Consider the following 24,342-nt stretch of genomic DNA (forward strand, 5'->3'; position numbering starts at 1 on the left):
ATACGTCATAATTATTACTTTTCACTTTTTGTGACATTTTTACCAGTTGCAATCCCACAATTCAACGCGGCTTAAAGATACGTGCAAGCTGTTATATATCTTTTGTCAAACGATGCTATTAACGTGCAAAAGAGATTAGCGCAAAAGTTGATGGGGTTGGAACTCGTACAAACACATCGAAAGTAATGATTGAAAATAAAATCTATTTTTAGATTCAGCGCGGTGCGCTATTGTAGTACTTCTTTTGGGGAGTTTCTAAACATCGACCAGAAATGGCAACCACGACCGGCGACCAGATAAGTTTGGGTTATCGAGTTTTTCCTCTTTCTCCACCTTAGAGTCTTTCTCCTATGATCATTTATTTATCGAATTGAAGAGTAAAGCTCACCCCTGTCTCACCTACAGTGATTATAATCTTATTAAGCCACGTGCAAAACGTGTAGAGCAGCCATTTCAACGCTCTTGGAGCTTGAATGGGGTGTCAATTTCTATCATTTTGTATTTTCGGCATCAAATTAATTAGTGGCAAATTTTTTGCTGAAATTCATTTAAGAAGCTTTATATTGTTGCATTATTGTTGCATATCTGTTTGAAGTTAACCTTTGTAATAAACCAAACCAATGTATGAGCGATTTATAGAGGCCCATGTGCTTGCACGGTGGCCTGGAAATCTGTAAAACATTATTATTATTATTATTATTATTATTATTATTTGATCATCAGATCATTATTTTGTCAAAATAAGTCATTTTGACAATGCAAGGTCGATAGAATAATTGATGAGATTGATATCTCTAAAACTGCCCTTCCCAGCTTTTGCCTACTGACAATTTCAATCTGTTCATACTAAAGGCATCTCATTCAGCATAATTAAAATATTTGGTGTAATAAAGTTTACAGCCATCAAACTTAATTGCCCTGTCGATATTTTGTCAAAAGTGTCACTTTGTCTAGAAAATGACAGGTAACGTCAAAGGTCACTTTTAGTATTCTAAGCGACATGCTCAGTGGTTCATTTGAAAGCCACACCAGGACTCGATGGATGTTCTCTACGGTGAGGAGAGCAGATAAACTCGATAACCCAAATTTATCTGGTCGTAGTAGCTGGTCGTGGTCGTGGTCGCCATTTCTGGTCGATGTTTAGAAACTCCCCTTCTTTTGCTCAGAATTTTGCACTTTATTCGATGATATTAATCATTTCTTTTGAATTTGAAAAAACGTCTATTAATTAAGAGATTTGCCTTTCACTTCAGTCTATTGAACATAAAAGTTTTTATGGGCCCGACTCCCGCTCTTAAAAAAAGTACCAACCACGAAAAATCGCTTTAAAATGCCATAAGCAAAAGCTAAGAATTCGACGGATAAAATTCCAGCTTATTTTTCTGCTACCGTTTCTGGACGGAACGATTACACTACCGTGTTTGAGATACAGGAACTTATGATTCAAAACTCGACGTCATCAAATGATTCGAATCGTTTTATGTATAATTACTAATCACTTTAATTATCTGACTGAAAATAAATACATCTTTCACATACCTATTCTAAAAAATATAGGATTAATAAAATTTTCTCCATACATGCTATTGACAGCTCTGTCAACCCCTAACAGTGTTTTATCAATATGACATAAAAGTCCATATAATGAAAGAAAATAGTAGGGTTATAACTTACGATGTGGTTTAATAATGTATATTATTTGAGCTTAGAGTTTTTGATATTGGGATGTAGGAAATGAGTGTACACTGTGTGGTAGTATATCTATCAAATTTTCAAAACTTTCGAATTGGTTATGGTCGAGAGATATTTGTTGGTGTAGTTTCGTTTTTTTTAGTTCTCGTAATCTCTGACCTCTAATAGTTCATCGATAGGAGAACGGGTTTAAGTTAGTTGACCAGGGTAAATATTGTCCAGTATAATAGTCTTTTCTAAAAACTTTCGATTTGGTTATGGTCGAGAGATATTTGTTGGTGTAGTTTCGTTTTTTTTAGTTCTCGTAATCTCTGACCTCTAGTACTTCATCGATAGGAGAACGGGTTTAAGTTAGTTGACCAATAAAATATTGTCCAGTTTAATAGTCTTTTCTAAAAACTTTCGATTTGGTTATGGTCGAGAGATATTTGTTGGTGTAGTTTCGTTTTTTTTTTAGTTCTCATAATCTCTAACCTCTAATAGATTTTTTTTCTAATAAATTTTCAGTATAATAGCAAATGAACTCACTTTTCTCGGTGTCAACAGCAAATGAAATCACTTTAATTAACTTTAAGTCAATGTACTGATAAACAAACTCACACCGCACTTCACTTTGGTAATATCGAATTATCATGTACCTAGCTTTTCTTGATTGGTAAATTAACTTCTTTTAAAATCTTTAAAGCTGAATTTAAAGGGAAAATTGGACTTTTTCTTTTGTTTCGAACCTTAGCCCTGTTTTAATAACCTCTGATGAGAAGAAATTGGCCAATGGGAAGGAATACAGGAACATGTTATCAAATTTTCAAATTACAATTCAGCCGTCATGAATTTTTATAGCATATGACATACCTGAAGAAGTAAATAAGAAAGAGACATCATAAGGAAATCATAGAACACTGAAGTATCATGTTAACATCCATTCGAATTGCGATTCTTCATTTTCTTCTACTGGGATGTTTCGTGTTGATTGCCATCAATCTCTTCCTATCTCTCACAACTTATGGATGGGATAAAGATTCAGTCACCAAAATTGTGTTCATTATTGCCATTGTGACAACGTGTCTTGGAGCGATCGTACAACTCATCGTGGCACCGTTGCTCGCACTAAAAGAGTGAGTGTTTTATGTTTTTTAGAGGTCTAAATAATAGAGGCCAAAAGGGAAACATTCTTGAAAATTTACACGGACATTTGGCAGCTAATTCCTACCTAGGCTGCTAGAGCTCCCACTACCAGGCCCATGTTCAATGTATTTCATTGACTGGTAGCAAGTTTTATTAACTGTCGAAAACAAATTATTGACAAAAAATTCTTTACATTGACTGTCAATATTTCCCTTTTTTAAAGTCAATGTTTTGTATTGACTGTCAATATAAGTAATGAACAGTCAATACAAAAAATTGACTATTAATATTGACGGTCAATATATTCTTTTAGTTTTCAAGAAAATTGATTGACAGTCAATGTAAAGAATTTTTTGTCCACAATTTGTATTTGACCAGTCAATAAAACTTGCTGACAACCAATGAAAAACATTGAACATGGGCCTAATCAATGTTTTTTGACCTATACGGAGGTACCTGAAACTGCAGTTCATAAAAATTTTCACCAGCACATAATATACCGAGACAAAAGAGTTTGATGTAAATACAGCGGAGTCATCGCTCGAACTTCTATAACCCAAATACCCTGCCTTTTTTCTCAGCAATCTTTCTGGCAAGTTCAGGTAACTATAAACAATCTCTAACTTCAAAGTCGTCGGTTCTAACTTTGATTCACAGTGAGTGTTCACATTTCACTGTTTTTCTGTACTTGATGATTTCACACACAAGCAAAACTTTAATCTTTTCAAATTTTCATTTTCATAGATATACATACAAATATTGGAACATGTCCACTTTCCTCTTCATCGTTTTCTCCTTGGCACCTTACGGTATCGGTTTCCATTACACACACATCAATGAACGTGCGGCCATGGTTGAAAACAATTCAACAAGTTTGACCACGAATTCTGCTATTTCACCTAAAATGAGCAAAGATGGAATACCTTGCAGTGTAAGTGATATTAGTTTAAGTTAGAATGGTAGCGAACATTCCACGTTGACAAAAAGCTTTCTGAAAATGGCCATCTTACACGCATGATTTCCTGTGACTACAGGCCTTGATGTGACGTTGCATACCATGTTCGAATTTAGAATGAGTTACATTATTGGACAAACAGAAATGATAAAACTGAACTTACTTTAGCACAAGAGAAAAATTATCTTCTTGTAGTGTAAGGCCTAATATTCTTTACTACGATCCTTTCTTTTAGACATTAGAGAATGATTTGTTTGCGTTTATGACGTACCTCTTACCGCTCCCCATCTTCATCTTCTGCGACGTCTTGTATCCACGACCGTCCAACAAATATCCGAACAGCCATAAAATATCTATGGTAAACAGTTTCGCAATGCTCGACATCTTGGATTTAGCTGTACTGATTTTTGCTGACGCTGGCTGTTTCCAAGGTTACCATATTGGTTGGACTATCTTCTATTATTCATCCTTAGCAGTGGCAGTTCTTCTCATGACTTTTTCGTACGGTTTGGAACACCAAAAGGATTTCACAGACGATTTCTCGACAATCGATATGTGGTTCACTATACTGAATGTGTTCTTTAAAGATATGACTTTCTTAATCTTGAGAAGTTACAAAGCGTACCGACAGAATCATGTTTATATTGACGCAATCTTTATGGCGAAAGAAGTCAGTGCTATTATATTGAGATCATCACTTGCTTTTAGTGCTTATTGTTGCCTATAAAAGAATGATTGTAATATTGAGAAATTAATACCAGAAACCTAAAAAACTACAATTGACTTACGCTAATTCGAACTCAAACGTGGATTTTGTTTGTTCGATTTAGAAAGAGATTCGATTTAAAGGAGGTATTAGATCGAATTATAGACTGATTCGAGTAATTGAAGAGTCATCTGTATTCATATCCTAAGTTTCAACGCGTTAGTCTAATATATGGTCATTCTGTTAACGTTAGATAGATGTAAAAACGACGTTGTGTGCCAGTTAGTTTAATTTGAAAAGCTAAGGGTTCGAAATACACACACAAACGCAGGACCCTTAAAAAACCACCATATTGCTTGATGAATCGGTAAAAATCCGAAGGACCATATCGAGGTTACGTCGATGCGAAAGCCCGATAAAAGTTTTTTGAAAAAAAATCATCGAATTCTCCAAAGCTGTGAACAGACTAATATTTTGAGTTGTAAACAAAATTCTGCATCAAATGCATTGTATTGTAAATATATATAATATAACTATTTCTATTTAAGGTTTTGATAAAACATTTTCTTAACAATATTTATGCAAAATACTTCGTAATTAGGCTGAGCCTGGATAAGGGGAGATTTGGGTAACACTTCGCTAAAGTGGATAGCAATGCAGTGTCATTTAGGATGACGAATGTAGATTTCTTATATAGGTTTCATATATAGACCTTTTCACTCTTGTCCCCTGACTAGGAAATATCGATAAATTTTCGAAATTTTGCAGCTTCATATTCGTCACAACTCTTGACTTGACACGAAGGTATTATTTATAAAAACATATCTTACTTAAACACAAACTGAACAAAAACAAACGAATAAAATATGAAATAAATACACTTTGTCATTATAATAAAAAACAAATGCATATGAAATATATAAATAAATCTTTCTCTGAAATTTCAAAAATTCTCAAACTTTAATAATATCAAACATCTTGGCAAAAAAAATAATATAATGCAAACGATTTAATCTAACTGAAGCTAAATTTCAAATTTGGAAAGCTGGGGTAGGTAACAACAAGGCTATATACTTTCTTTCACCAGTTTCAAGGTGTGTTTTTTTCGTCACGATTTTTGGTCTCATATTGGCCCTTTTTCAAGGTTTTTCAATCTTTTTCTAAATTGTAAGATGAATAGCCTTGGACGGAGGCGCAAAAGATATATTTACATTTTTTCTTTCGGGAAGCGTTGTCAGTGCCTGACTACAGTAACCGAGACAAACCTTTCCAAGCTTTTGAAGATGAAAATTTTAAACTAAAACTATATCATGTGTGTACCTACGATGTGATATATCAAATAATTTGACATCTTGTTTTATGAACTCTAGGTGAATCTACGATGTAAATCCATCCAAAAACTAATTAAAATATCTACTTTTATTGACAGTCTAGTCATTTTTAGAAGAATCAACCGCCTTTCTCGGTTGAAGTAACTGCAACAATTTCGTTGAAAAATGATTCATAATCAATGTGAACCAATACACTTGTAAGAGCAGGAATGCCGCAGAGGCGATATTACAATGCAATGGTATGGATGAAGGTACAGACAGGAAGCTTATACCTTTGTACACAGCGTATCTGTAATAAAGATAAGGTACCATGCACACGCGCGCTAAGAAGAACGTGATCATGAATAAAATACCATTCACATTGTAAAATAATCCACTCTTGATGCCAACCTACAAACAGAGAAATTAAAGGTTTCTAAAAGTCTAGAAGTCTAAGAGGAGATATCATACAGTTGACTCTGGCTAGTTCGAACTCGAAGTGAGTAAGTAAGTATATTCATCTGTTAGCTGTCGGCGGAGCTGGGAGTGAGGGAGTCTATCCCCTTTTTTTATTGCGCTAGACCTGGGAGATCGAATTCTGAGGTGGAGCACCGCACCTACTCTCAGCTCCCAGTAACTTACCGCCTAGATCAGATTACCCAATCTAAGCTACTCATCCGCTGAGTTGGCGGTGACCGGGGATCGAACCCATAATCTTTAGATTCTAAGGTGAATGCTCTACCGACTGAGCTACCCGGCCACATAATAATATTATGGGGAATAATATTAATTCGAATTACAGAGAGATTCGAATTACAGAGAGTATTTTAAGAGGTTTCTTCCTGACGGGAACTGAGAATAAGTTCGAATTATAGAAAGATTCGAACAATAGAAGGTCGAATAAACGAAAGTCTACTGTATATCATAATTTACAAACGAGGCTTTCCAGGCTCTTTAGCTCGAATTCTCCTTAACTGTCCACTTAGCTAATTAAGAACAGAATGACCATGAGTGACATACAGGGGTGGACTTTTCAAGTCAAAATAGAATTCGTGGGAATGCGAGGATACACCCTGTAAAATGGCAAAATTTGCAAAGGGACCACTAGACAATTTTTGAATAACTTTTTACCCTATGGAAAATGAAAAAAAAAACTCTTTTAGACCCCCTGGAAATTTTTCTCAGGTTACCCCCTGGAAATGTTCGTCCACCCTCCCCCTCAGAGGGGGCCCCTCTGTATGGAGATAAAATGGAATGGCCCATAATGACGAGTATATCTTCAAAAAAAAAGAAAAAAGTAAGCATACCACAAGAAGGATACCACGTATATTATGGAACGGAGTGCTGATCTCCGCCAAGAAGAATCCAGCGATGAAGAACAATCCTAAACCACCTCTCCATGTCTGAAGAAAAAAGAGAGATGAAAATTGTTTGTTTCCAATCTGAAAAGATGAAATTTCCACTAAACCGTACCCTTGTACCCCTTAGAGGACGGAGGGAATGAAATTATTTGGACAAAAACATTCCTATCTTATTAAAAATCAGGGACTGTGGAAATACTCTTTTACTGCGACCATTGCTGATTTAAAAGAAGACCCCAAACATATGAATAGACCAATGAAGTATAATCCCAAAGGGCTAGAGTTGAATCTCCTTGGTAGGATTTGAGGCCTACCAAATCCTACCAATATTGCGCGGCCTAGCGCGGTCCGCCTGGTTTTTACACAAACGACAGATTGAAACTAAAATTTACACCTAAATTTCGAGAAATATATCACTCGAAAACAAAAGAATCGCTAGATTCAATCCATCGTCAAAAATACGGCGCATATTTTAAGGCTCCACTTTTCCTTGCCTGTGAAAAATTAATAATTCGATTCTAGCCTTTCGGGCTTATACTTCATTTGAACAGACATACCGTCACCACCGGCAACCCATAACATTCTGCAATCACGTGATGAATCACAAGGAACGTGTGTTTCTTCATAAACAACACTACAGTTGATGACTCAGCGACTTTTTCTTCAGTCTCACGTAACCGCAACACGAAACCTTCGTACATGGCGTACAAATCGTACAGTAAATATGCCGAACTGATTAAAATGTAAATTTCTAAGATTTCATCCCCATCATGCATGATGTCTTGACAGAGTAGGAATGCTCTACCAGATAGTATTGAAACGATCAAAGATTGAAGTGCAGAGATAACACTAAAAAAAGAAGCAAGATAATGTCGGGTAGAAATTTATGTACTTGGAGATAAAATAGCGCTTCCCACAATCGAGAAGTTTTTGATTGCTCCATGCAGGATGCAAGCGAAGTTTTAGTATATGCTCAATATTAGTGAGGTTAAGTATCGATAGATAAATCACGACGACAGACGAATTTTCTCTAGCCTTCATTCACGCCACGGCACTTTTTTACAGGCTGATCGAAAAGCAAGCTTATCCCGTGTATCATATCTGCTTTGCTTCTAGAACGGAAAATCAAGCGGAAATTCGTTCTGGAAGCAAACTTGATTTCATTGCGGGGGTAAGTCTAGCTTGCTTTCCGATCAGCCTGTAGAAAAGTGCCGTGGCGTGAATGAAGGCTGGAAAAAATTCGTCCGTCGTCGTGATTTATCTATCGATACTTAACCTCACTATTGACACCTGAAGATCAACCTTTAAACAACTGTATTTGTTATTGTTTAGAACATGGAGGAGCTATCCGTCTTTTTGACTTTTTCCAAAAAAACAACTGAAACAATACAAATATTATTCGAAAGACTGATTTTCTATCACCCTTTTGCGATACTAAATCTTATGAAGATGAGGACAGCGAGCTGACAGGGGTTTCACTCGTGAGATACATACCTGGTTGTCACACAATAACATTGTCCATACGACAATTTAGAGAATTTCCACAGTACATTTCGAATGATTACATGTAGCACATAGAAACCGGTGAAACTACAACAAACTGCTAACCAGACCAGTGTGCGCATCTTGTAAATTATTTGCTCTGAAAAAAAAACTGAGTGAAAGTTGACCTGTTATAAACAAAAAATCTTCACGTAATGCAAGGCTTTTTGACTTCTAGCTCAAATTTAATCTTAGATGAAAATCCGGAAAGATAAGGGCCGTAAGGGGGCGACAGTTCCAAAAAGAATCAATGATTAAAGCTTTTTAACCAGCAAAAAATCAATTGAGTAAACCCCTGTTCACTTATCTGGAATCTATGATGTATTCACGAGTTTTTAAATGATTAATTAGGACTCTTCCGATTCTCCTTTCGAAGGAAAAATGTAATGAGGGAATACTTTCAATCTCTCAAAAAGACACTGAATTTGTACATCACCGAAAAGAGTTTTGTAAAGCTGAACACAGAAAATGACGTCTCTAAATATTCTGATTGAAAATCATATTAAGTGAAAAAAATACAGATTTATTTTTTTGGGCAAATATAAAAATCAAAAGTTACCTGAAAATACGATTGTTGTTATATAACACTAATTACTAATTAGTGACTAGGATGATTTTAGTAGCTAATGATGGTTTAAGATGCATCTTGATATCTTGACAAAATTAGCTCCATTCTTCTTCCATCAAATTGGGGACAAAGAGTCAGCAAATGTAGGCTAGTGATAGTTAATTTATATAAGAAATTTTTTTAAGATTACTTGAGTATTATTATTATTGTCTGAAACAAGAAAAATTGACAGTGTAAGTTATACTTGTGAGAGGGTTTTGAAGAGACAAATAATGTGTCAGAAGGTCATCAAGTCATCCAACTTTTGTCTAGAACCCTTTTGTTAAAAAGTTGCAAAATGAGATATGTTAAAACATGCAGAAACATGGTCAAGAAGGCAATAAGTAGCAGGAAAATAATCAAATCAGAATGAGATTACAAAATGATGGAATGATTCAAATCCAAAACGGGTTTCCAAAGAATCGATGAGCAATGAACTTAACAAATAATGGTCTTTCTTTTTTTTTAAATGTAATGAAATCGAAAAGTTTACAATCCATAGTAATAATTCAAAAAAAAAACTAATATAAAAAATCTTTATAAAAATTATGAAAATATTGAAATTCTAAGGATTGACAAAAATCCAAAATCAATTTTCTAGATTTTTGCGATCAAAAGTAAAATACCAGGAGTAAAACAAAACAAACACCAACCTCAAAGTCCCTCTTTAGTATAATTGTTGACGAGTTCAAAATTATATACAAGCTTTTGCATATGGAATACAACTGAAAAACAGTTGATATCTTTATTTCTCAATCTTTTGTACCCATTTTTTAAGAACAATCAACACCACTGTTATTTATCACATAAAATCCATATGAAAGCGGTGGCAAAATAAACGGTGATTTCACTTTCTTTGCAATCAGTTCTGGTAACCCTGGCAGCATCTCCAAGATTTGCCCATTCATTTTCACTTGTGTTGAATCTAATTCACCATTTGCTGATGTCAGCAAAAATTGATCAGCTTCAACGCTGTTTGTCAGTGGTAAGTTAGTCAAAACAACTTTTGCGTCTTCAGAGGGACTCATATTCAACACAAACAGAACAATAGTTTCATTTGCCACGTAACCACGTTGGTTATTCACGTTAACGCAATGCGCATAAGCACGTAACGAACGACCAGGTTCCAGAAAACCAGTCAATTTCAAAACTTTCGTGCCAACAAGCTGTTTATGTAAAACAGTGACCCAGTAATCAATACAAGGAATATCATCTTTGTCCATCAAAGAGTAGGAACCACCTTTTAAAGCTTGTCTCATTACACTTTGAATACCACGCTGTGCTGCCAATCCCAATTTATCCAACCATAAGAAACTGGCAGCAAAAGATTGTCCGATCTCAGGGTTACCGCCATCGTAAGTACTGGATGTTTCACCAATAAAAACAGGCGGTGATTGAAACATGGTGACGGATTCCTTAACAATATCAGCTGCTTCTTGTGTATACGCTAGAAATTTATCCAAATATTCAATAGACACGAAGTCTTTGACAGTAACGTTTGTACTAGCTGAATAATAATGGTGATATGTGATTGCATCAAGAGATCCTTGTTTGATATTGGATAAAAATTTATGAAAATATCCATATCGACCAAGAGTTGCCATGTCTGGTCCAAAGAGCTTGGATTTACCATGTGTCATGTGTATTAGGACTTCCTTGAAGGCGGCAAAGTCTGCTGCGAGCTGTTCTGGAGGGATTGTGGTGTTACGGTGAGTAGGATATAAATCAGGCTCATTGCCTAGTTCATAATCAATTGAGTATCCATGCTTTGATAAAGCTTCAATGAACTTGATAGCATTGCGAGGGTCATAAGCACCATCAGTTTTATTGCGTATTAGTGAATTCAAATCGAATATAAGTCTCCAACTCATAGACGATGTAAAGTTGTAAAGTTTTTCAAATGTAGTGAAATTGAACGGATAGATATTATAATCATCTCGTGGATCTCCCAAAAATTCAGGAACTTTATCCAATTTTGATGTATCGTTGAACACGAGGTTATCTGCTTCTGAGCCACCAAACCTGAGAAACATTGATGGCTCTTTTTGCAACGAATTCAACCCTTTGGTTAAAGTTCTGAAAGGCTTAGAATTAAAATCTAAATATTTAAAATAATGAGTGAGTGTGCTTGAGTCTATACATACGCTAAGAAATTTTGAGCTGACTTCATGGATTGGTTTTTGTTCGATATGAATACCATGATATTCAGTGCTTCTGATCGGTGTGAATAAAATAGATATGGCAAGGATCCAAAATACATTACTTAAATCCATGATCATCCAAAAAATTATGACCCAATTAGGTTCAATTATTTTTTTCATCTCTTTAGGCTCCTTTTTTTGTTTATTTCATTTTGATTTTTAACTCTTAAAAAGAAAAACGATTGATAATGTTATAATTTAAAGTATTTAAAATGACTGGGGTTCAGGGTTTTGTAAAGCTTGCTTCAATATACTGGCAGCAGAAAGTGAGAAATGCTCGTCACTGATTTCTTACTTAGCACTTAGCACGAAACACCGGCATAGAGGGTAAAAGTGTAAGACTTCCAATAAGCCAGGCGTCTCTCAGACAAGTCAGAACAATCAATGTTTACAATGTTTAATGGATGCTTGCGATCAAAGAATCAGAATCCATATGATAAACTCTTTAGTAAAACCTAAATATGTATAAAATAAAAAAAATATCTTGCAAGATAAATAAATAATACAATGCTTAAAATTTATAAATGTGTGGATAATTTTGTAACCTATTGATTTTAATCCAAAATGGGTTTCAGAAGAATTGAGCAATGGACGTAACAAATTGTTAAAAAAAAACTTTTTTTAAAAATATACTGAGGTCGAAAGTTTACAATGCATTATGAAAATAATTCAAAACAAGTTATAAAAATAAAAAAAATAAAAAAATGCCAATAACTGTATGGAATAACTTATGAAAATTCTAAGGATTGACAAAAAATCAAAAATCGATTTTCTAATTTTTTTGCAGTCAAAAACAAACTTTCAAGAGCGAACCAAAACAAACACCAACCTTAAAATCCCTCCTCAGTATCAAAAGTTCAAATTATATAAAAGCTTTTCCAAATGAGTTCTTAAAGAGCAATTGAAAAACAGTTGACATTCTTTAAGAACAATTAACACCACTGTTATTTATCACATAAAATCCATATGAAAGCGGTGGCAAAATAAACGGTGATTTCACTTTCTTTGCAATCAGTTCTGGTAACCCTGGCAACATTTCCAAGATTTGTCCATTCATTTTCACTTGCGTTGAACCTAATTCACCATTTGCTGATGTCAGCAAAAATTGATCAGCTTCAACGCTGTTTGTCAGTGGTAAGTTAGTCAAAACAACTTTTGCGTCTTCAGAGGGACTCATATTCAACACAAACAGAACAATAGTTTCATTTGCCACGTAACCACGTTGGTTATTCACGTTAACGCAATGCGCATAAGCACGTAACGAACGACCAGGTTCCAGAAAACCAGTCAATTTCAAAACTTTGGTGCCAACAAGCTGTTTATGTAAAACAGTGACCCAGTAATCAATACAAGGAATATAATCTTTGTCCATCAAAGAGTAGGAACCACCTTTTAAAGCTTGTCTCATTACACTTTGAATACCACGCTGTGCTGCCAATCCCAATTTATCTAACCATAAGAAACTGGCAGCAAAAGATTGTCCGATCTCAGGGATACCGCCACCGTAAGTACTGGATGTTTCACCAATAAAAACAGGCGGTGATTGAAACGTGGTGACGGATTCCTTAACAATATCAGCTGCTTCTTGTGTATACGCTAGAAATTTATCCAAATATTCAATAGACACAAAGTCTTTGACAGTAACGTTTGTACTAGCTGAATAATAATGGTGATATGTGATTGCATCAAGAGATCCTTGTTTAATATTGGATAAAAATTTATGAAAATATCCATATCGACCAAGAGTTGCCATGTCTGGTCCAAAGAGCTTGGATTTACCATGTGTCATGTGTATTATGATTTCCTTGAAGACTGCAAAGTCTGCTGCGAGCTGTTCTGGAGGGATTGTGGTGTTACGGTGAGTGGGATATAAATCAGGTTCATTGCCTAGTTCATAATCGATTGAGTATCCCTGCTTTGATAAAGCTTCAATGAACTTGACAGCATTGCGTGGGTCATAAGAGCCATCAGTTTTATTGCGTATTAATGAATTCAAATCGAATATAAGTCTCCAACTCATAGACGACGTAAAGTTGTAAAGCTTTTCAAATGTTGTGAAATTGAACGGATAGATATTATAATCATCTCGTGGATCTCCCAAAAATACTGGAACTTTATCCAATTTTGATGTATCGTTGAACACAAGGTTATCTGCTTCTGAGCCACCAAACCTGAGAAACATTGAAGGCTCTTTTTGCAACGAATTCAACCCTTTGGTTAAAGTTCTGAAAGCCTTAGAATTAAAATCTAAATGTCTAAAATAATGAGTGAGTGTGCCCGAACCTATACATACACTAAGAAATTTTGAGCTGACTTCATGGATTGGTTTTTGTTCGATATGAAGACCATGATATTCAGTACTGCTGATCGGTGTGAATAAAATAGACATGGCAATGATCCAAAATACTTTACTTATACCCATGATCCAAAAAATGATAAACCAATCCATCTATTTGTGGTCCTTTTTTTGTTTATTTCCTTTTAACTTTTAACCCTTAAAAATAAAAACGATTGATAATTGATAATGTTAATTTAAAGCGCTTAAAATGACGGGGAGTAAAGTTTGCTTCACCATACTGGCAGCATAAAATGAGAAATTCTCATCATTGTTGTCTCACTTAGCACGAAACAATGGCAGAGAGGGTAAAAGTGTAAGATTTCCAATATACCAGGCGTCTCTCAGACAAGTCAGAACAATCAATGTTTAAAATGTTTTATGGATGCTTGTGATCAAAGAATCAGAATCCATATGATATAAACTCTTTTGTAAAACCTAAATATGTATAAAATAAAAAATATCTTACAAGATACATAAATAATACAATGACTAAAATTTATAAATTTGTGGATAATGTTATTGAAAAAACTTTAAAATTAAAATTTCATTTGAATTCATAAAAAAATAAGAATTTCTGTCCAACTTTATTCACTAAAGAGATTTGGGTGGCAGAGCAGGTGTCATTTCGTGCTTATTGGGACTCTTGTCAGTGCTTATCAGCACTGCATATTGCACCCTGGCCATATATAATTTACATGGTAACACCCCAAAGAAAGTTACTAAAAGTTTCCAAAGATTTCCCCCGTCCGTCAATATGAAAACTAATAACAAAGAAAGAAATTCAATTAAAATTCTGAATTGGGAACTCCCCAATAATGCAATTTGTTTTACAAAAAATATTATATACAGTATCTTGATATCATTCTTTACCATCTTGTATTAGCTTTGTGTTACCTAAAAGAAACAAAAATGCTATGTACAGACATGATTTAAGGTTACTCTATGTGAACCTTATTTTTTTCCTAACAAAGTGTTAAAACGAAATATTGAAACAATTCCACTGACATCACTATCAAAAATCTATACAAGATATGGTATTCATCAAATGAAAGGTTTAAGGAAAAGATTACAGGCTATGGCTTCAGCAATCAAAAGCCTATGGAATGTATAAAATAAAATGACAGAGATCCTCAGCCAATAAAATTCAAACGAATTTCAAAGGCAAAAATGAACAATCATAACCTTTGAATATCTGATTTTAGAGTTTCCTTTCACCAAAGAGTACAATAGAAGTGCCATCAATATACCAAATAAAACACAGCTTGTTGATGACAGCCTACCACTGACGACTCCTTTTTCTAGCTAAAAACAAAATTCCATGCAGTAATATCAAGATGATGTCATTAAAATTCAGATGAAGCAAGCCAGGCTTATCTATATCTAATAAACTGGAAAGCGCAGTTTTAAAAATACTTTTGTCATAAGCAATTTTCTATTTTCTATTTTATTGTGCTGACATTGTGCTTTAAAAGAAAGTAAGAAATTTTTTAATTATCAATAGTACAAGTTAAACTAGCAAAAGTAAGTAAATATATACAGCATAGGACTTACAATATTCAAATTGACTTGGGGATGAACATTGCTATCAACAGTGATTGACATGAGAAGACTATCTGCTTTTTTCATGACTGAAGAGCTAGTTAGACTTGATGCCATATGTATTGATGTATGGTTATGGTTTAAGGAGGACGCTTTACACAAATCTCTAGGCCTAAAAGGAAGAAATATCTTAGAATTATTTTGCAGATAAAATGGTGTTCATAATTTCATTTCTCAGATATACAAATGGGATATACAAATGAGGATGGTCTGATAATTTCAAACCAAATCATAGGATAATATATCCAACTGGTAGATGCAGTCCTTTCTGTTCTTTAAAACTATCTAAAATGAACAAACATTGGTACTTACAGCTCAGGGGGGAGAGCCCCTTTCTTTATAGTTAGAATAATACATGCTTTCAATCTTGTTTCTTTGTACTTATTACCTATAAAAATGAAAGAGAACCAGCTACTTCTAGTCACTTCATTGAGTAAAAAGAGTTTGACATAATATTTATGGTAATTGATAACACACACTTAGTAAAAGTAAAGTGAAGACTTGAAATAACAATATCAAGTAGTCAGAAAAAATGTCCAATCAGGGTTGCTTTGGCTTAAAAGTTATGATTTTTGGGTCAGACAATATCTGATGCCTAACCGTTTATTTCAAGCCCAGTAAACTTAATACATCATTCTGTAAAAATGATTGTTTTTTTGAAGGTCTTACCTAAATTATAAGGTGTCTCTAGAAATGTATAAAAACCAATTGAATGCAGATGATCATCTATAAAATAAAAAAAACAGTGCTGTCAAAAAGCATTAACAAAATATTGGGAAGATTTATGAGGGATTTCATAGATTCCTTCCCCAATGGATGCAAGAAAATAATTGAATTAGAGCAGAGATCAAGATATGGCAATAAAAACCATACAAACCTGTTGACAATATATTGTAGTAGGGGATCACCCCGGTCACTCGGGAAATGGATGTCTTCACAAGTGATGTCAAGTTTCCATTTAATTCAAATACGATGTGAGCAGGAATACTAACGTTGACAAATTGTGTATCTCCATGCTGATGTAAAAGCTGGTGTATTTCTGTTGAATTGTGTTGCTTCGTTGCTTTTGTAAAACTAAAAGTGACTTTTCCAAGTTTGTTTAAAATGCTTTTGTAACCCTGAAAGAGAAAAAACAGGAGTTCATCATAAAACCTAGGTTTTTGATTTTTAATAATTTTCATTCTAAATTTTTTTCTTTGAAGAATTGCAAAGCTTTATTTTTAGAATTTTTGGCCTCGTCTTCAAAATAGCTACGAGGGTCTCTCAAGTTTTCATTTCATACATTTTTCTTTCTTTTCCCTATTGATTGTAGTATCAATAGACTGTAGTATTGAATTAGACATAATAGATATTGTTAGACATTAAAAAAGGAATAAACATACCTTGCTTGCTTCATAATCTGTAATATTGCTGCTCTTTTGAAAGTAGACAGCAAGGAACATACAGCTCACAGCCAGACAAAATATAAAGAAGATGAACACACCAATTGGTGGCCTTTCAGACAAATATCCAGATATCGATTTCAAATGTTTTGTAATAAAATTCACCATTCTTCAGCATTATTTAGTATTGGTTACTAAGAAAAGACTGTTATCTCAGGGTGATTGGAAGTGGCACAGTAAAATGTCCCTTTCGAAATAACATATACGGTAATTGATTATATTTCTGTTCTGAAGATATGCAGGGTAGAGAGATTAAAAATGCTGATTAATAGACTTAAATAGAGCATAAGGTACCTTTTGACTGCAAAAAAATTGACAACCGATGACAACAGTAGGGGTAAAGGGATCCAATGATGGGGATTTGAGAAAAACTTCAAAATGAAATATCTTGAGTTCAAAGAGGAGTTGGGGGGTCGTTGACCATTCATTAGATCAAAAATTTTATGGGGAATAAGATGGGAGGGTTTATAAGGCTTGAGTAGGACTTTCAAGTTCGGCTGAATTTTTAGCCAGTGCAGTTTTCAGTTGATGAAGTCACCAAGACAGAAAAAATGCATCTCGAGATTGGAAAGGAGTTTGGAGATGGCTAACCCCTCTTTGGATCAAAAATTTATTGAGAATACAATGAGAGGGGTTACTTTCCCTAAAACTAAATTATATTGACCTAACTTGAGTTGCAGCAAAACCAGGCAAATAAAGTCAAAGCTACAGAAAAAAGTTTTTAGTAGCTAGTCTGATATGGCAGCTTGGGTGAAACTATATGTTTCAATTTCAAGAAATTTAACGCAAGTCCAGAGGCAGCCAACAAGCCCATTTCCCTTTTCCAGGAGAGAGCTTTTTTGAGAAATGGGGAGACAGATCTAATTTTTTAGGAAAGACCTTTTCCTTAAAACTATCTGTTTTCCTGCTCCAGCTGATGCGGAAGACGTCATCAGAGAGAAACAGATCAAATATTTCTAGGAGATTGAGAAACAAATATGTGTTTCCAAAAAGGTGATATTGCATTGGAAACAGATTTAACTTTCTGGGGGAAAACAGATATCAATCACAAAAAAGCAAGCGAAACAGATGAAGATTTCCAGGAGAGGGAAGCAGATATCCTAAGCTTGGGAGAATAGATCGAAATTTAAATTCTGAAAATTGTGGAAACAGACCAAATTTTTCAGCGATGATACTTTGAGATTAAAAATTCAGGTTTTGAGGAGAAACAGATCTTCATTTCTAAGAATAAGAATTTTGAAACTTTTGGCCAACAGATCAAATTTTCCAGGAAGGCTATGCCTGGGAAACAGCTAGACAGGAGACCCGTCCTGTATTTTTATGACCTGTGAGGCACAAATCTGCCTCAAAAAAATTACAGTCAGAAATTCGAAAATATAGCGCTGTCCTCCAGGGATCGAATTAGCGTATCGCGTTTCGCAATTCACGATGCGTTTTTGGATTACTTACAAGCTAAAAATTGAAAATTGATCCATTTTAGGATGCAAAATCATGCTTATCAAAAAATTGCGATGCACTTTCTATCCCTTATTTCAATGCCTGTCCTCACTTACTAAAATAAAAACCAAATTTCGGAAGCTGGGCAGAAATTAAAATTACTAAATGTAGATGGGCCTTAAATTTCAAAACAAAGGCTGAATAAAGTCTAAACCAGGCTCTATCCGATCTGTCAATCAAAACAAACTTATGGAGAACAAAACATTGCTTGCAAAATCTTTTGCAAATGACGCGAATCCAATAGAACAAATTTTTGGAGCAAGAGACTAAAAGTTATAATTCTAAAACACAAACAAAGCGAAAACAAAGTGGTGACACACAGACACACAAAGCACCGCTTTTAATATATAGCTATTCAGGTTTGTTTTAAAAACATATCTTGTTTGAGTTTTTATTACACGTGCGTTTGGTTTGGGAACGCGAAGCACGAACGCGAACTACCCATGTCTAAACTTTTCAATATATCTCCAGAACAAACAGATTTTTTGAAATTCTGTAAAAAGGTCTAAGTTCCTGAATAGTTTTACTATGTTCTGTGAAAAAATCATAACCATCAGTCAAATACTCGTTTGTCTATTTAAGATTGAAGACAAAAATTTGCGAAGAAAAATAAACCTTGAGCACAAAAAATGCTTTTTTAAACACTTTTTTCCACCAAAAAACAATTAACTTTTATAGACTTACCTTCCCCAAACATTGAAGAAGCCTCTACTAATTAAAGTAAACGAGATAAGATAAGATAAAACCTTAAAATCAACCAGAATTTACAACCTTTTTGTCCAAAGCAAAAGACGTGCTTTTCTTGCCGCCATTTTGTTTTCGAATGAGAATTCTAGAGAATTCCATTCGTTTCCAGCTCCGCGGTCTTTTTTCATCCAATAAGATCGCGCGATTTCACTTTTGCTTTCTCTAGTCCAATAAGACTGCGGGATTTGAGTCATGTGACATCTCTATTAACATAGAGTGCAGAGGGGTTGAAGCCCCCCCTGAAGGTTCAGCCCCCCCCCCAGAGATTTAGCCCCCACCAAAATTCGAAGTAGACAGCCCCCCTACCAAAATACACAAAAAACAAAAATGTTAGAATGGAAAAAATTTCAAACAATGCAAGGTCTTCATTTTGCATGTCCACACAAGAGAAAGAGATAACAAATGTATAATGTCTTCTTTTGAAATTCTAATCAACAAACGTCAATAGTACGACTTCATTATTACACCCGGGGGGGGGAGGCACTCAAGGTAAATGGCCTACCAGACGTTCGGCCCTTAAGGGTAGGTTTTTCATAGTTCAGCTAGTGTACTGTAAGGGTAGGAAATTACAAAACTGCACTGAACTGCACTGAACTGCACTCTAAGGGTAGGAAATTGTGATAAAAGGCCAATTTTTTGGTAAAATTGGCACAAAATTAGTCAATTTTAGAGGAAAAATTCCACATTTTCTTGGAAAATTTTGAAAAAGTGCACTGTAAGGGTATCATTTTTCATGGAAATTCACTGCACTGTAAGGGTCCGATTTTAGAAGCCAAATTTTGGGCCGAACATATGGTCGTTTTCAGATCGAGTGCCCGCGTTATTACACAAACAAAATACCAAAATGTACAAAGAAAAATTTCTTAGTTCTTGGAAAAAGTTATTAGGTTAGCCCCCAGTCAACAGACCTAAACAAATAGCCCCCCCCCCTGAGTAAGTAGCCCCCCCCTGATCTTAGGGAAAAAGAGCCCCCAGCCAGAACTTTAGGTTCTAGCCCCCCCCCTAAGAGCCAGGGGGGATGCATTCTATGAAAAACCCGCGCGAAATACAGGGGGTCACAAATAGAAATACAGGGGGTCACACTACTGGCTACAGGAACTGAAAGCAAGCAATTAAGGCCAATATTTTTGGTTTTTCTGAAGGACAAAAGGTATAGGAAGCTTTACTGAAAGAGGGATAAGGCTGGGACAATCTATTTAAAATATATGACATCAAAAAGGCACTTTTTTGGGTGATGATCAAGATTTTACTTAAAAGCTTTAATTCTCTTACCCCCGTCTCGGGCCCCCCTGATATGAGCAAGGGAACCATATTGGCCACCCCTACTGAAAATTTCAGATCAAAACAAACAAGGAATTAATTCCTGTAACTCGAAGAAAATTGGAAAAAGCTGGTTTTTGACTGTTTCTGATTGGATTTCTAGAAAGCTTACCCATTCATTGTTAATACATTCTTTATTTGAAAGTAATCTCTTCATGGAATAAAAAGATATAGTCAAATCTTGTAGGGTCATTTTTCAAAATTTTTTTGCCAAATTCGATTTTCGCATTTCGCCATTTTACCCTACGCAAACGCACGTGTTAAAAGTACATCATTGAAGAAAACTCTTATTATCAAGTTAAATGCTTATAAAATGAATATGCTAGCAGACGTTAGGCATGTTTAAAAGTAAAACAAAGAGAGTGAATGAGAAAATATTACACTACTGTAAAAGATAGCAATATATAGGCCTCAAATAAACCCCCTGGAAAAAGGCATATGTTTTGAAACAGCGGTGCCGGTTTTCATGTCCGTCAGAAATGGTAGGCGGGTTGCGATTATCGGACGATTGTAACTCAAGGAAGCGACGAAAACGGCTGGTTTTTTTTAGAAGATACTTTTAGAAATCTTCTATACAGTACTTAGAAAAAAAGGTTTCTGAATGTCTTCTTTACGAAAATCAGAAAATGTTACCGCTCCGCCAGTTAGTCACACTAGGAAATCTAGCTTTCAGAAAAAACGAACATCAGTCATCTACAGGATACATTTCAACAACAAGGATGAGAGTTACCTGAATCAAGTTCGCAAGACAATATTAATTAAAACTTGAAAGTTGGAAACAAAATAAAACGTGCAGCAGCCAAAATAAACCAACCAAAATTTGTCATTCAATTCCCGAGACAGCGCTTCGATTTTTAAGGCCTTGTTTATCGCTAAAGTAAAAACAATTACGCACATGTAAATGGGTCATTGTTTGAGGTCCGGCAAAATTTCCGGGAGATAGCCTATCCGGTAGTGCGCGGATCTAGGTGGGTTCCGCCTCCCCCGTAGATCTTTTTCTTGGGAAGTTGATCTTCAAATTAGTTTTCAAGGTTGGCTTGGCTCAATTTTTTTCATCTATGGCTCAAATTTTAGGCAATTTCTCAAAGTTTTTGAAAATGTTAATTTCATTAAAAAGCGCCGGGTTATTTTTTCATGAATCCCTTTAGAAGTTTTGCGGTGCATTTTTTTGCTTGAGAGTCAAGTAAACGATATAGCGCTTTCGCAGCATTAATCTTTGATACGCATTTTGGCGGGACGCTAGTGTGGCTAACTGTCCGCGCGTGACCTTTCGGCCTCCCTCCTAATCATTGTTTTTATGCTGGAGTAAATAATTATTCAACATGGCTGCCTCTTTAAAAAAAAGGTCCATTCAAACTCTCAGCCCATACCATGTTATATATTTCGCCATCAGTATATAAAATAAGAAATCATGGCTAGGGAAACATATGTTTTAAAAAATAAAGGTCCTCGCTGGGGATGCTTTCGAATCAATAAAAGAAACCAATAAAAGATCAAAGAGAAAAGCTGTACTGTGAAGAGGACAAAATGATTGTTTGCCAATCTTGGGCATAAATGCTAAACTCAAAATTAAGTTCGATTAGTTTGATTGTTCGATTGGTTCGACCATTGAGTTTCAAGCCGAAGTCTAGAGGTCAATCTCTTTGGTAGGATTTGAAGCCAACAAATCCTACCAAAGTTGCGCGGCCTTGAGCGACCCGCCTGGTTTTTACACAAATGACAGATTGAAACTAAAATTTACAGCTTAATTTCGAAAAATATATCACTCGAAGACGAAGGAATTGCTAGATTCAATCCGTCATCAAAAATACGGCGCATATTTTAAGGCTTCAATTTTTCTTGCCTGAGAAAGGTTAGAGATTTTTTTCAACGTATAAACAATATATTTCCCAGAGCCTCAGTTGACTGGGTCTAAAAACGTAATATACATTATATGTACAGTTAAAATATATATATAGTATTTATAAAATTCACATTTTCGTTTTTGCTTAAAATATATATCATACGGTCAAGAAATAAAATTTATTTGATTTCACATCCTCTGTCTCTATTGTCAAGTTCGTTTAGGTCGCCTAACTTTATGTTTTTGAGGCCACGGGAGCCTCTAACACATACAACCGCAGTTCTAATTAGACTGAACATAATTTTCCTCTTCACCCAGGATGAGGTGCAGGAGAAAGATGTCGAGTGTTTTTCTGAGAGCATCTCAGCTAGCCTCTGGTAGAATCGGGCTGTCTCTCTACTCATGCCGCCATTCGAGGAAAATATCAACGGAGTGAATGTGGCATTTTGACGAAGCACGTCCTTGTTGTATTTCCTCTTCTTTTCTTTCTCCATTGCACGGAATGAGGCTTGAAGAGACTGGTTTCGGTAGCTAGGGGCGAATGGGTAAAATACCCTAACATCAACAAATGCCCTTTGCATTCTCTGCCAGAATCCTCTTGCACTCACATCTGCGCGCATGTCATTATCAGCTGTTTCGTCAATTGGTGGTTCTTTACGAACATCTTTGCATACGGTGGATAAAAGCTCGGCAGTGACATCACGTATCTCGTTGTGACGTAGAGTAATCAGACCACCTACTTTACAGCATAAAGCATGATCAACATGGAAGGCTGCTCCACAGATACATTCGGTTGGTAGACGATTTGGTGGCCACCCATACCTGATGAAGATTGCATCCACAAACTCTCGCTTTGATAGGTTAAATCCCTCACTCTTGAGCGGTAATGCGGAAAGCCATATGGAGGCGTCTGTCTGTCCGATGTCGTTTGCTTTTAAGTCAGCTCTGCTCATAGATTCACGTAGATGGTTGGCTCTGATCTTTAGGTATTGTTTGGTTGTCACGATATCAGGGCTTTCGGGGGGTTGGGCTATGTCGGTTATCTTTTCACATAGCTTCTGTGTCAACGACCTTGATTTGTCATACTCGTGCTTAGCGATTCTGGTAAAATTGGTAATACCGAAAGGTTAGAGATTGACCTCTAGCCCTTCGGGCTTGAAACTCAATGGGTTCGACACACAAGTTTGATTATTGAACGGGCAGGTCTCCTTTTTATGATGGTAAGGCTTCCTGAGCTGAGTTCTAATTTGTCAGAATGAAGAATAAGAATCAATACTCACAATCACTGCAGGGAAAACGTAAGATACAAACCTCCGAGATGTGATCCTTATCTCTGATCCCGTCTTTCTCTTTTCTGACTGCCTGAGTTTCTGAGTTTCTCATTTCTGACTGAGTTTTCATACCTGTCAATCATTTGACCATCAATTTCGACCAGTCTAATTTTCGCACCGAGTGGGATTCGAACCACCACCAAAGAAAGACCTTCAGATCCGGAAGCTAGCGCCCTATCCCTCGAGCCATCGCCGCACAGCAAACTCACGCAATTCATAACATTTTAAACCAAACTGGCAAAATACGGGGGTAATGTTATTATAATATGGGTAAAAGTACCCCTTTTTTAAACCTGACTGAAATTCGAGCCGTTACTAGCAACCCTGCGGGGCCCAAGGCGCCGAGTATGCACCCGGCACAGTGACAAGCCGTTACTAGCAACCCTGACCTAAACAATCCCAAACAGCAAAACCCCCGGAAAATTTAAAATGTCGGAATGAGCAATAGCCGATCACATTTTGGAGGTTTGTCTTTTATGTTTTCCTCACTGCAGTGGGTGCAGACTAAAACGTAAAATGCTCTGAATCAGTGGTGGACAGATTAGACTTGTGGTGATTTACAGATTTTCCACATTTTTCTATCCGTCTTTCTTAGGTCGTGGCTTCTTCGTAAAGACGAAAGACAGATCTGGACTTATTTCGTACTTTCCAGTCTCTTGTTCGAAGTTTTTCTGACTTTCTGGTTCTATGTGAGTTATTTTCTATGTTTTCTAACTTACTGAATGA

At 35.7% G+C, this 24,342-nt stretch overlaps 6 protein-coding genes across 6 annotated transcripts; 1 reads left to right on the forward strand and 5 right to left on the reverse strand.

Moving 5' to 3' along the window:
* The first annotated feature begins 2,601 nt into the window (after window positions 1–2,601).
* LOC136815710 (uncharacterized) lies at window positions 2,602–4,523 on the forward strand. Its single transcript, XM_067072156.1, has 3 exons — window positions 2,602–2,807; window positions 3,562–3,748; window positions 4,008–4,523. The coding sequence occupies exons 1-3, from the start codon at window positions 2,602–2,604 to the stop codon at window positions 4,497–4,499; spliced, it is 885 nt and encodes a 294-aa protein (XP_066928257.1). The 3' UTR covers window positions 4,500–4,523.
* Window positions 4,524–4,923: 400 nt separating this feature from the next.
* On the reverse strand, window positions 4,924–9,470 carry LOC136815711 (TLC domain-containing protein 3A-like). The gene is made up of 5 exons (XM_067072157.1): window positions 9,251–9,470; window positions 8,644–8,791; window positions 7,707–7,998; window positions 7,096–7,191; window positions 4,924–6,199 (listed from the first exon to the last, which is right to left on the reverse strand). The coding sequence occupies exons 2-5, from the start codon at window positions 8,772–8,774 to the stop codon at window positions 5,909–5,911; spliced, it is 810 nt and encodes a 269-aa protein (XP_066928258.1). The 5' UTR covers window positions 8,775–8,791; window positions 9,251–9,470; the 3' UTR covers window positions 4,924–5,908.
* A 266-nt stretch (window positions 9,471–9,736) lies between these two features.
* Window positions 9,737–11,619, reverse strand: LOC136815713 (heparanase-like). The gene has a single exon (XM_067072160.1). The coding sequence runs from the start codon at window positions 11,617–11,619 to the stop codon at window positions 10,072–10,074; it is 1,548 nt and encodes a 515-aa protein (XP_066928261.1). The 3' UTR covers window positions 9,737–10,071.
* On the reverse strand, window positions 9,737–14,106 carry LOC136815712 (heparanase-like). The gene has a single exon (XM_067072159.1). It carries the CDS (start codon window positions 13,946–13,948, stop codon window positions 12,422–12,424), a length of 1,527 nt encoding a protein of 508 aa, XP_066928260.1. The 5' UTR covers window positions 13,949–14,106; the 3' UTR covers window positions 9,737–12,421.
* Window positions 14,107–14,473: 367 nt separating this feature from the next.
* LOC136815714 (uncharacterized) lies at window positions 14,474–17,595 on the reverse strand. Its single transcript, XM_067072161.1, has 7 exons — window positions 16,819–17,595; window positions 16,314–16,554; window positions 16,106–16,162; window positions 15,749–15,824; window positions 15,389–15,548; window positions 15,020–15,139; window positions 14,474–14,731 (listed from the first exon to the last, which is right to left on the reverse strand). Exons 1-7 carry the CDS (start codon window positions 16,984–16,986, stop codon window positions 14,717–14,719), a joined length of 837 nt encoding a protein of 278 aa, XP_066928262.1. The 5' UTR covers window positions 16,987–17,595; the 3' UTR covers window positions 14,474–14,716.
* Window positions 17,596–20,158: 2,563 nt separating this feature from the next.
* Window positions 20,159–23,651, reverse strand: LOC136815715 (uncharacterized). Its single transcript, XM_067072162.1, has 2 exons — window positions 23,597–23,651; window positions 20,159–23,386 (listed from the first exon to the last, which is right to left on the reverse strand). Exon 2 carries the CDS (start codon window positions 23,236–23,238, stop codon window positions 22,465–22,467), a length of 774 nt encoding a protein of 257 aa, XP_066928263.1. The 5' UTR covers window positions 23,239–23,386; window positions 23,597–23,651; the 3' UTR covers window positions 20,159–22,464.
* Window positions 23,652–24,342: the final 691 nt, after the last annotated feature.

The sequence above is a fragment of the Clytia hemisphaerica genome, unplaced genomic scaffold (genome assembly GCF_902728285.1).
Source record: "Clytia hemisphaerica strain Z4C2 unplaced genomic scaffold, Clytia hemisphaerica genome assembly, whole genome shotgun sequence".
Taxonomy (NCBI): domain Eukaryota; kingdom Metazoa; phylum Cnidaria; class Hydrozoa; order Leptothecata; family Clytiidae; genus Clytia; species Clytia hemisphaerica.

Coding starts and splice junctions, on each gene's coding strand:
- LOC136815711 (XM_067072157.1), bottom strand. CDS start 8,774: ATGCGCACACTGGTCTGGTTAGCAGTTTGTTGTAGTTTCACCGGTTTC. Junction 7,192..7,706: donor ATGGGTTGCCGGTGGTGACG/GTATGTCTGTTC, acceptor TTTTTTCTTCAG/ACATGGAGAGGTGGTTTAGG. Junction 6,200..7,095: donor TACGTGGTATCCTTCTTGTG/GTATGCTTACTT, acceptor CTCTGTTTGTAG/GTTGGCATCAAGAGTGGATT.
- LOC136815715 (XM_067072162.1), bottom strand. CDS start 23,238: ATGAGCAGAGCTGACTTAAAAGCAAACGACATCGGACAGACAGACGCC.
- LOC136815714 (XM_067072161.1), bottom strand. CDS start 16,986: ATGGTGAATTTTATTACAAAACATTTGAAATCGATATCTGGATATTTG. Junction 15,825..16,105: donor AGAGACACCTTATAATTTAG/GTAAGACCTTCA, acceptor TCATTTTTATAG/GTAATAAGTACAAAGAAACA. Junction 15,549..15,748: donor GGGGCTCTCCCCCCTGAGCT/GTAAGTACCAAT, acceptor TCTTCCTTTTAG/GCCTAGAGATTTGTGTAAAG.
- LOC136815713 (XM_067072160.1), bottom strand. CDS start 11,619: ATGAAAAAAATAATTGAACCTAATTGGGTCATAATTTTTTGGATGATC.
- LOC136815712 (XM_067072159.1), bottom strand. CDS start 13,948: ATGGATTGGTTTATCATTTTTTGGATCATGGGTATAAGTAAAGTATTT.
- LOC136815710 (XM_067072156.1), top strand. CDS start 2,602: ATGTTAACATCCATTCGAATTGCGATTCTTCATTTTCTTCTACTGGGA. Junction 2,808..3,561: donor CCGTTGCTCGCACTAAAAGA/GTGAGTGTTTTA, acceptor TCATTTTCATAG/ATATACATACAAATATTGGA. Junction 3,749..4,007: donor AAGATGGAATACCTTGCAGT/GTAAGTGATATT, acceptor CCTTTCTTTTAG/ACATTAGAGAATGATTTGTT.